At 38.6% G+C, this 11,905-nt stretch overlaps 1 protein-coding gene across 4 annotated transcripts in view; it reads left to right on the plus strand.

Moving 5' to 3' along the window:
- The window catches only part of LOC111868268 (5'-nucleotidase domain-containing protein 3), a 31,631-nt gene extending 20,216 nt beyond the window's left edge, over positions 1–11,415 (plus strand). For all 4 annotated transcript variants that reach the window (XM_023858762.2, XM_023858763.2, XM_023858765.2 and 1 more), the window contains 6 exons: positions 2,597–2,734; positions 3,061–3,218; positions 3,334–3,520; positions 5,477–5,617; positions 8,307–8,458; positions 10,103–11,415. In XM_023858762.2, the coding sequence (XP_023714530.1) occupies positions 2,597–2,734; positions 3,061–3,218; positions 3,334–3,520; positions 5,477–5,617; positions 8,307–8,458; positions 10,103–10,307 (981 nt within the window). In that variant the 3' untranslated portion in view covers positions 10,308–11,415. The remainder of the gene's footprint in view (positions 1–2,596; positions 2,735–3,060; positions 3,219–3,333; positions 3,521–5,476; positions 5,618–8,306; positions 8,459–10,102) is intronic.
- Positions 11,416–11,905: the final 490 nt, after the last annotated feature.

The raw sequence follows: 11,905 nt of genomic DNA on the forward strand, positions 1-11,905 counted from the left end.
CATGATGTAAGTGCTGATATTTGGTGTGAAAAGGATTCAGGCTTCTTAGGATTGTGCAGGTACAGACAGTGGTGAGAGGTATGTAAGGCAGATCCAGCAGGCGGAGTAGTAACCTTCCCTCGACTGTGCTACTGCTACAGCTTGCCAAGTACACAAGGTAGTTTCAGCGCAGTAATAAGCATAACCTGCCAGTCACGGTAGCCGAGCGGTCTAAGGCATGTACTGTCTTCGCTCGCTTGGAAACCTGGATTGTGGGTTCGAATCCCACTCTGGGCATGGATGTTTAGTTTGTGTGTGTGCGTTTTTCTGTGTTTATGTACAGGTAGAGGCCTTGCGATGAGCTGATCACCTGCCCAAGGAGTCTTACCTAATGTGTAAGATCTAGAAAAACCGAAGTGAACGGAGAAGTTCATGGACGTAGGCCTAGTCCCACTGGGGCTGTAGTGCCAAGGACAAAATAAAATAAAATAAAAAGGCATAACCCAATGTTGTAAGTTTTGAGGTTTTCACGGCGATGACTATGAAGAAAGTAGTCTTCTGGGTTTTGGCGCCGTGTATTATTCGTTTTGGCCGACGTTTCAGAGGAACGTATCGCCTCCATCTTCAGAGCAGGTGAATGGCTGTGAATGTTCCTCCGAAACATCGGCCAAAACGAATAATACACGGCGCCAAAACCCAGAAGACTACTTTCTTCATAACCCCACGTTGTTGGGTGAGAGAAGCCACATTCTCCAGCAGTAGACTGTATAGACTGGGAAATAGTCTGCTTAATTGGAATGTTTGGAGGGAAGGAGAGCTAGGTTCACTGGTGCTTGTGTGCATGATAATGTACTCTTATGTAAACCTTTATTAAATTCCTGTGAAAGAGAAAAAGGTGAATAATGAAGAATAATCCAGACTTTACTAACTGGGAATATCGTGTGTATGCGTGAATGCATATGCATGCATATGTGTGAGTATGAATGGATATGTGTGTTAGTATTCATTATACTTACCTGCGATCGTATGGTAAATTATTTTCCAAATTTTAACATTTTTATTATTTAAATTAATTAATAGTATTTCTTAATTTAATATAGCATTATTTTTAGCAACACATAAATATTTCCTCGAAACTGGCAGGTACAGACTTTCTGTTCATTGAATCATAAGTAGTTGTTTATGTGTGAGTAGTGTGGGTTGTCATAGGAATGTAGATTGTGAACTACAGATAGTAGCTTGTCTGTAGTTACTGTGTTTATACAGTCACTGCTTTCTCTCTCTCTAGCACCATTCTTTTCTTTTCAGTTATGATAATTAATTAATTAATTTGTAAAAGAAGGGTGTCACTTATTCTCATGAATTTACAGGAAAGACATGATCACAGAGGACTGTTTTTGGATGAGAGATCTGTGGCTTACCCAAGAAATATTTATGATCACAAAAGGAAATTTTCTGAGAAAATTATGTTACAGATATAAGATTTCATTATGAAAATGCTAATATTTATTTATACAGTAGAGTTTATTTGCACTGTACAAGAGACAGTAAGTTTACAAGGCATGTACCTTGAAATAATTCACTGAATCTAGTATGGGTAACTGTTTTTGTACTGCCTTCCTTTCTGAAACATGGTTCATGTAGAGCATAATGCCTCACACCAGTCATGTCTGCATCATATTTTCCTGTGGTTTTGGATTATGTATTAAATTGCATATCTTTTTATTTTCATTCTGTGTTTATGATAAAATAATACAGTATTAAGATAACCCATTGGATTGTGATTTTATTTTATACTTCAATGTCAGAAATTGTTATAATAGTTTCCATCTTGCACCGAAGCTTTGATTAAAATGTGAATCTATTTGCTGTCACAATATATGATGCTTTTTCTCTACATAACCAAATGAGGCTTATAGGAATATCTTCGACAATTTTTTCGCGGTGGAAGAGATATTTGAATCCTGTATGAAAATGGCAGGTCACAGTCTGGTTAGGCTACTTTATTAATCACCAACCAGCTGTTTTGTACGAAGTAATGCTTAATCCTTTTATTGTTATAAACTGATAAAAGTCATGTCTTCACTGCAATATGACAGAAATAAACTGATAACCTGCATGTTATGATCTTATCATTCTACACAAAAACAAATGTATCCAGTATTTCAGCAAAACACTGTTGCCACGAACTAGAGATATTCCTTTATTGCTAAGTTTTTCTGCATTCTGTAATTTGAAGAGCATGGATGTGTACATACTTCTTTGCCTGTTAAGTGAGCACTGTACACTGAGTACCACTACAGCCTTCTTATGTGCATAGTAGCTCTGACGCACATATGATACTAAAGCAGTTTCTGTGTATATTGTTATTTCATCTGTAGGTATCATTTTTTGAGGTTCTTGCGGTTGATTTATTACTAACATTTCAAAACATATTGTGCTCTAATCATGAAGTTCTGTTTATCCAGAAACAGCCTCAGAAGCTGTTAATCACATAACATTCAAAGGTTTCAACTGTTTTAATTAATAAGTTCACTATATCAGTGTTCTGTGTTGCATAGTATGAGCAACTGTTCAAAGTCACCAATAAGGAATTGCGTTCTTGAATTGCTGACAGCATGATGTGAAGATAAAAATGGTGCAGTTAGCCGATCTATTCTCGGTGCCCGAGATGAGCCTACTGTGTAATGTCGCTGAATACTTTGAACGCAACCACATTGACTACCATCCTGAAATTCTCTTTCGTGATGTGAAGGTATGTTTTACATATGAAAATTAGGTCATAAATCTTTTTTTGTCATCGCGTGGTCACAGATAAAGTAAAAAAAAAAAGTAAAACTATCCCAGTAACAGGCCTTGGAGGCCTATAGGGTTGTGAGATGTTGAGGTTCCCACATTTAGGCTGTAAGAGGTGGCACTGTGAACAGTCAAGTACTAAGTTCGTCCGAAAACTTGATTACTCAAACAGAAATGAAGCATATCCTAAAAAATCTATCACTTCCTGGATTTTTAGATTTGTGAAAATTGTTTGTAGCTGTGCTGGAGAAATTATGCTTAATCATTTAACTGCTATTCCCACAGAGCTCAGTACAGAATGGGCATCCAGTAATGCATGAAATTGTGGAGCAGAATGTGTCAGAATATTTGGAGCAAAACAAGGACATCCGCAAATTCTTTGACCGTCTAGTGGCTGCAAGCAAGAAACTCTTCCTAGTCACCAATAGTCCATACCGATTTGTGTGAGTAACAGTAAACTTTGTTAGTTTGGATTCTGCGATTTTATTTCCATAGCTGTTATGGAATGGCTATTCTCATCTCATTTTTTTTAATACCCTCCTCCAATTCTTCATATAGGAACAAAGGAATGGAGTTGCTAGTAGGAAATGACTGGATGCGGTATTTTGATGTGGTGATTGTCCAAGCTCGCAAGCCGAAGTTCTTCACAGATGAGTCCAGACCATTTCGAATCTATGACTGTGAAAGTCGGACACGGCTCTGGGATCGTGTTACAAGTTTGGAGAAAGGAAAGGTCTACTATGAGGTATAAAACACATTTTCTTTAAGTTAAATCATCTCATCTGTTAACATGATCACTGGCAATCACAGCAGCATCACTCAAGCAAGTTCAAGGTCCCTGTGGCAGAAAAGCAGTAGATTACAGTGTCTCAGTTTAGTCATCAAGTTTTTCTGTCCTTTTCTAGAAGATTTCATCTAATTCCCACAAAACTTTCATGAATCGTACCACAAGTTTTGAGGAATAGAAATATGTATCTGTTTTAGCAAAGATTCAGTAGCTGTATATGTTATTCCAATCAGAATTATACATCATAGTCTGTTCAGTCCAGCAGGCCACATGTGCATAATTGTGTTATACTGACACGGACTTCTACTACTACTTCTATTCAAACTCATGCATTGGTAGCAGAAATGTTTGGATTAGTCTGGGGATTTCATGGAATAGTGGCAGGACATCTCCAGTAGTTCAAGACAGTCTGTTTTTTTGTACATATGCCTTTGCAGTAATATAAAATAAATGTACTTATGACTTTGGGTACAACCTATCTACATACAGTACTTCTGTTATAATGTAACTCATTCTTACATATAGCTTGGATAGTTTTCTACAACTTGTTCCTTATTTCTTATCTTGGTTAAACAGTTCTTGGGTCCATTGCTTCTAGTTATGGCCATTTAGCATTCCCAACCTCCACCTCCTGCACCAGTGGTGAAGGAGTTCATTTTCCAGGTTAGGGCACCAGTGAGAATGAAATCTCTGTAGAGAACTAAATGAGGGAAATTCAGTACTTGTTGTGGTACAATGAGGACTAGCAGAGGAAACCTGCAGCTTAATGTAGGCTTGGTATTTCTCACATTCATAATGAGTTAACCATTGCTAGACCTGACAGAAGGGAAAGGCATGTGGAAACATCAACTTCAGTTTTGAATTCTGGGCCTTTAGCGCCAAATTCCAGCATATTATTCCTAGACCCTGTTTTTTATTAATTGTATAGTTAGTTTTTGTAGAGAAATTACTTGATTGCATTATCCCCCCCCTCCTCCAACCCCCCATTCCTATTTCAAATGCTGGAACTCTCCAAATTTCTTTAATGTAGCCACATTTCTCATGTTATTCTTCACACCACAGGACAGCTTTAATTTTGCCTTGTAACACATCGTTTTAGTCTATGTTTATGAATCATAAATTTTTAGTAGGCATTGTGTCATGCATCATAATGATATTGTCATGTATTACTGGTTTCCATGACAAGTAATAATGGGTTCTAGGTTTGATGATTTGGTTCATTGGCACTTCTTTACAATTACAATCGATTATTACAGCTCACAATCAGTCTTGACCACCAAGGCCTCCCTTCATTCTGCTTCTCGTTCTACAACTGGCCGCAAATGACCTTCATTGTCATCTATAAACCTTCAGTATGGACCACACATGGAAAACACATTGAGAACATCCTATTCTAGCAATTTCTCAATTGTTGTAGAGGTGTGTTTACATTTCTGTTGCATAACACTAGATGTCTCATATTGTTCCACACTTCAGCAGAAAGGCATTTACCAAGCTGTTGCCTAGCAGTACATATCCACGTTACAATATGTCCATCCAGTCTTAATCATGAAGGTCTATTCCTTTCCAGGTCAACCCTGAGTATACCCATGTCTGTCTAGTGTGTGTCCATTGGGCCTACCCAAAATATTCTTTTCTGGTTTGTTCCTCTTATGTGCTCTTTGAACTTTCGAGTTTATGTACCTCTTGAGAGAATGGAAATTGAAAAGGTTTAAACTTTCTTTCCAGGAAAATGAGGCAGATAACAAGGAAAATCATAAAACCTGGGAAAGACAAAATAGAATTCAGTATGGATGTTATCGCTGTGTGTGAAAAGTGTGAAATTAAAAAGGTTAATTCTACTTGCAGGATGCAATTCATTGAAAGCTCTTATTGACTACATTTTGGATCCTGAATATTAATCTTCCATTTCAGGGTACAGTGAAACAGCTTCAGGACATGACAGGATGGAGGGGAGAGCAGGTTCTCTACTTTGGTGATCATCCATACAGTGATCTGGCAGATGTGACTCTGGAACATGGTTGGCGGACTGGAGCTATCATCAACGAACTCACAGTGAGTTGTAGTACTTGCCCCAGTGTTTTAAGAAACAACACAATTTAAGCTTTCTGAATGTGTCCCATTTGCCTTGAATCTGTGTAAATGAACTGAACTAAGAAACCCAGAGGGATGTAATTTCATACTTCTGTGTTATAAAGATGAACCGTTATCCTTTCATAATTAATGAATAAAATGGTGAAACCACAGAATCGTTCTCTCTGCACACTACCAAGTTTGTATTGGCCAGTACTCTTATGTCCTAATCTGAACTAATCTTCAGAATTCACTAAGGACATGCTCCATTCTCATCCTTTAACTAAAGTGCTGAACCCTCCTGGACACCTTTTTGTAATGACTTCATGTCCTGGACTCATGGCCTCTCAGCTACGACTGACTGCAAATGACTTTCACTGTCCCCTGTAAACCTTCAACACGGGCCCCATAGAAAACATCTAGTATTGTAGACGGGTTTACAAGTTCTGTTGCTTAGCACTGGGCATGGCGTGGACCACATTGAAAACAAGTTATGTGATAGTTATCTCACCAGTCCATTGGTGCACTGACTGTTGCGTAGCAACGAGCTATAAACATCCACCTTTTGTTTCCTGCGTGTATCGTGGGGTGTTTCTCAAGCTGTTGGCTGGCAGTGTGGTGACATGTCACGGCATCATTGAGCAGGCAGCCTGTTAGATAGCAGATAGGAGCCCATGATTATGTCTGATGATTCTAGTCCAAACTCTGATGCTGAGACTGAAGTATACTTTGTACCAATGTTCTTGGATGGCATAAGGATTATCCTCTGCTCAGAGGTGACTGTTGTGAATGTGAAACACACCCTCACATGTAAAACATGCTTCGGTTCTCCAGAGATGGTTACATTAGGGTTGGAGTTTGAGTACCAGTAGGGTCAAGAATTTTCTCTTCTCCATGTTGTCCAGACCAGCTCTGGAGTCCACCCAACCTCCTATCTAATGGGTACTGGGGGCCCTTTACCCAAGGGTAAAGTAGACAAGGAATGAAACTGACCCCTTACCTCCAGCTAATGCAGAGTTCAAGAAAAATGTGGATCTGTACATCCACTCCCCCATATGCCATCATAGTGTAGCGCTTAATTAGTTAACCACAGGGACAGCTTTACCTGTTTCATCAGCACATTTAACATTTGCAATTATGTCATCTTTACTGGCTGGTGTCTGTATAGTCTGTGGGTGACCTGCATTTTATGTGTGGCATATGTCTCACAAAGGCATTCAGTCACATCAGATCCATGGATGCATTGTGGGTGTGTAAGAATCCACTTCTAGGATGAACTCGTTGGTGATATTAGTGATAAATATGCAAGTCATCTTTGGGTGTCACCACATACTTAACTTATACTGATGCTTCCTTTGGGATGGGGGGACTTCTCCTGATACCATCTGCAGGACATATGGCATGGTCAGGCCTCTCTTTCTTCCATAGAGCTCACCAGCTGGTTCTCCAAGTTCATTCTCCCAAACTCATCATCCATATTTGTGTTACCTTTCGGAATGCCTCGTTTGTAATATGTTGGCATAGATTTCTGTACACCTCATCAGGTTTTGTAACTGCCTTGTCTCTTCTAGTCTCACCAACAGGCCAGCAAGCTTTCTTCATTCTACCTGGTGTAAGGCCTCCATTTGTTAACATTGAGTCACATTCAGTAACTGCCTTCTCTCTCTTCATAGTCTTACCACTTGGACAGAAAAATGTTTGAGTTCTACCTGGAGGTTTGCATCCCCTCTGTATTGCTGTAGACTTTCCCTAAACCTCACCAGCTCTCCAGCAATCTACAGAGTTGTTTGCTTCTTCTCTCTGAGGCAATGGCATAGAGGTCTTTTGTACAGCTTGCCACCTGTTTTTTCAGAAATCTTTCTTTCTTTGCATAGTATGACACCATGTTCTAATCAATCTACCAAGTGGTCTTCCTCTTGTTTCATCAAGAGTTGGTTTAAAGTTTCTCTCACTTCCGCACAGCTTAGCAGCTGGTTTTCCAAGTCCCTTTTCTCTCTGTGTGCCCTCTTCAACTCATCATCAGTGCTTGCTTGTTCTACTTTATTGTCTTCCTGCTCTACCTTCAGGTCTTTGCAAAGAACCCCTTCTTTCTTACAACTCATCACCTTCTTTTTAAGTTTAAACAAACTTCACGTGGCCTGTACAACTCCTACTCCAATTGTTGCACCTCGTCTTCCATTTCTCCAGGCACTGGCAAAGATTTCTTCTTCCTCACTCCTCACCTGCTTGTTATCCAAGTTCAACATCTCTGGCCCACCATCTTGAAATCACTAGCAAGGTTTTCTCAATTTAGTCATCTTGTAATGATTGTCTGTACTGCTTCTGTGCTCAGCAGCTGTTGTCTTTGCTGGCTGACAGCTGAGCACTTACTGCCAACTTCTAACAGTTCTTCTGTTGTTGCATGTATATTTGTTGCCACTCTAACATGTTTCCCAAGCTGTTACCTAACAATGGCCATCTCCCTTGATTCCACCATCCTGGCTTCTAAGACATTTGCTATCTAATTAGTTCCCTTCCTCACAAGTAGGAAATGTACTTGTTTAATTTATCCTGAATATTGAATGGATTCCACTTAAAATAATCCTGTGCTTGGTACCTCCAAATTCTGATAAACCAGTACTCAGTTTCATTAATACAGGTTCTATTGATTAATTGTGATCTTTTTCAATAGCACGAGATTGAGACGCTGAATGATCCAGAGTTCAAGATGAACTGCAACTGGCTGCAGATGTTGACACAACTGATTGAGGATTTTCAAGATTGTGAGTCCGCTGAGGATAAGGAAGTTGTGGCAAAATGGATGGCTGAGAGAGATGATCTTCGGTAAATATCTCTTCTTATCTTATGAATTTTTTCTCATGGTCAGACTGAGTCCACGTGGTACTGCGGCCACTGTTTGGCCTGTTGTACGAGCCCCAAATGATAGATGATGTTGACTGGAGCAATCGGTCGAATGCAACTTCACAGGGGAAACCAAAGTACGTGGAGAAAACATGCCCTGATGCCACTTTGTCCACCACAAATCATGTAACCTGACCCAGGCCACCACAGTGGGAAGCCAGTGCTCGCTCAGTACCCCTGCCCCCCCCTCTCAACCCGACAAAGATCCTATACCAGTTCTGGCCGGATCTCTGCTACCTGCTCCTCCATCTTTACAGACCCTACCCCTCTCCTCTCTGTTGATTTCCCATGTGGCCCACTCTCCCTCTTTTCCTGTTCTTATTCAGCTGGGTGTTTTTGACTGGTGGCTCAATCTACAGCCACCTGCTCACGCTGGTTACTTGCTCATGGAGTTTTCTTTCCTGAAGATGGAGGCAATATGTTTCTCCAAAACGTCGGTTCACACAAGATCTACATGATGCCACATCCCAGAAGACTGCATTCTTCAGTAATGACCTGTTAAATGACTAGGAATTCTCTGACTTCATATAACCTGAAGGTTCCTCAGCATCTTCACAAAAGCTCATCATGAGATTCTGTCATCATTTCGTCATAATTCTTCTTTATTCTGTTGTCTGATTTTAGTTTATATTTATATTAATATTACTGTTATAATTATCAAGTCAAGGAGGATGAGATAAGCAGGGCATGTAGCACGAATGGGGGATAAGAGAAATGCATATAGGATATTGGTGGGAAAGCCAGAAGGAAAGAGACCACTGGGAAGACCAAGGTGTGTGTGGGTGGACTATATTAAAATGGATCTTAGAGAGAGAGAGGATGGGATGGTTTGGATTGGACTGGATTGATCTGGCTCAGGATAGGGACCAGTGGAGGTGTCTTGTGATTACAGCAATAAACCTTCGGGTTTGATAAAATACTGTGAAATTCTTGTGTAGCTGCAGATTTGGCTTCTCATCAAGACGGGCTCAGCTCCATAAGTAAGTAAGTTATTATTATCATTTTTACTTTATAATTGCCCTACTTTCATTATTGTCATTGTTTTAATCTGCATCATTTTCCTTATTTTCAGAAATTAAAGGAGGCTTATGAGATCATCTTCTTGTCTGTGTGTCCCTCCCTAATGGTGCTAGGCAGTGACTTGAAAAAGACATTTCCGAGGCAATGAATACACATGCAGCAATAACAGAACTGTTGAACACAGTGTTTTCTATGTAGTCCACATGGTATCAGATATTCAATATGTAGTAAAAAGAAAGTGGAGAAATAGTTCTTCCCAGAACTTGTTTTACTGATGTGATCTGCATAGCTATTAATATTGTGTTGTCATTATCACTGCCATTGTCAGTACTGTTGCTGCTGCTGCTGTCATCCTCATCTGATGCTCACCATTAAATGGCAGTTGATAAAATTAAATTAAATTAAAATTAATTAATTTTTAAAAGTGGTGAATAGGATTGGAAGAATGCCACATCTCCAAGTTTCTCTATTAGGAGACAGCATGAAACCCTTCTTATGCATCAGTGTTTCAACATTAATAACCATTTTGTTTTTTGTTTTTTTCAGGCAGAAGATCAAGTGTGTTTTCAACAAACAATTTGGCAGCGTCTTCCGAACTTACCATAACCCTACATATTTTTCTCGACGACTTTTCAGATTTGCTGATATTTACACATCATGTGTTACCAATTTACTCAATTATTCAGTCAATCATACTTTCTATCCTAGGCGTGGTGTAATGCCTCATGAATATACTTCCTACTTTGTATGAATCCTGAATGATTTATGAAGAAATTGAGATTCTTTCAAACAACACCTGCTTACTATTGTTCTTGTCAGACCATAATTATTGTCCTGAAACTTGCATGATGCTGAGCATACATATCAACATAATCAAGATTTTTAATTTATAATTCTTTAGAGGCTAACCATAAATTAAATCATTTCTCTTTTTTGAATGATTTATTGTTTTGCCTCCAGTTTGACAGGACAACAATATTAGATTACATTTTCCGTCACTTAGGAATTTAATAGACGAGAAAAAGAGATAACATGTTCAGCCCAATTTAGAAATCCTGACTTGTAATGTTTTTTGTTCCATTCTTTGTGTTGTACATACCAGGGAATATAATAGTTACAAATATAGTAATTTGTGCCATTGTAGGTTTATGCTATTTGTTGTTTTATTTATATTTCACAATTTTGTTCCAATTTTTATAATTTGATAGAAAGATTATTTGATATATTTTCAGAAATCTTTATAAAATAAGACTCTTAAATATATCATTTGAAAGACTACAAATGAGAAGTTAATCTTTGAATGTACAAATATGATCTTTAAATCTCTGTTTATGACTTACTTACTCATTTCAGCAAAATTGTGGGCCAATTTGTTGCCAGCTATGCTTATGTTTTGTGAAAATATGAATTACAGTGACTTAGTCATCGGACTCATATGTCAAGTCATTACCATGTATGACTTTTATTTAGCTAAACTTGAATCTGTCTTTCTGCAAAACCATTTGTCAACCATTGACATGTATAGTTAAAGTTTCTTTGAGGAGCAGTGGTTTTGAATACTAAATTGAAGGAAACCTTAAATGGGGAAAATTTTTTACTAGAAGATTATGGATGTAGACTCATTGAAGTTGAACATTAAAAGAGGAAAAGTCTTAAACAAACGAAAATTAAGTAGACATTTAACTGTGTGGTTTAATATTTTGTGAGAACCTAAATATTTCTTTATGACATTCAAAATTGTATATCCTATTACCATTTGTTGTTTTATTTTTGTATAACTACAGTAATCTTGTCAGCAAATTTATTGTTTATTTTGAGGGAAGGTCTCGGGTTCAAGTCCTGATGAGGTCATTGGAGTTTTTTCAATTGACCTAATTCTTCCAGTTGCACTGTAGCCCTGGGGTCGACTCAGCCTCTAAAAGAAATGAGTACCAGGAATTAATTAAATAATTTTCGTTGGGAGTAAAGTGCAACTGGCGCGTAAGGCTGACAATCTTACTGCCATCTTTGAGCCGATTGTCTAGATAATGTGGGACCCTCAACGTCTCACAACCCTAAGACCCATCATTACTTGTTAACAGGCATAGCTTTACTTTTACTTTTACTAGGCCATTAACATGAATATTATAGAATTACTGGGTTTTTACTTCTTCCATCATCCAGAGTTCTAGCTAATAGAGGACATGACGTTTCAGAAACTGGATCTGTTTCCGTCTTAAGGTGAAAAGGGAAGACCCCCTACTCAGTCTATGAAACATCATGTCCTCTGTTACCTAGAATTCCAGACAATGGAAAAAGTCCAAAAACTCAGTAATTCTATGTGTCATCCACCATCATCAGAACCCTTTA

Source organism: Cryptotermes secundus, unplaced genomic scaffold (assembly GCF_002891405.2).
Source record: "Cryptotermes secundus unplaced genomic scaffold, Csec_1.0 scaffold721, whole genome shotgun sequence".
NCBI lineage: Eukaryota > Metazoa > Arthropoda > Insecta > Blattodea > Kalotermitidae > Cryptotermes > Cryptotermes secundus.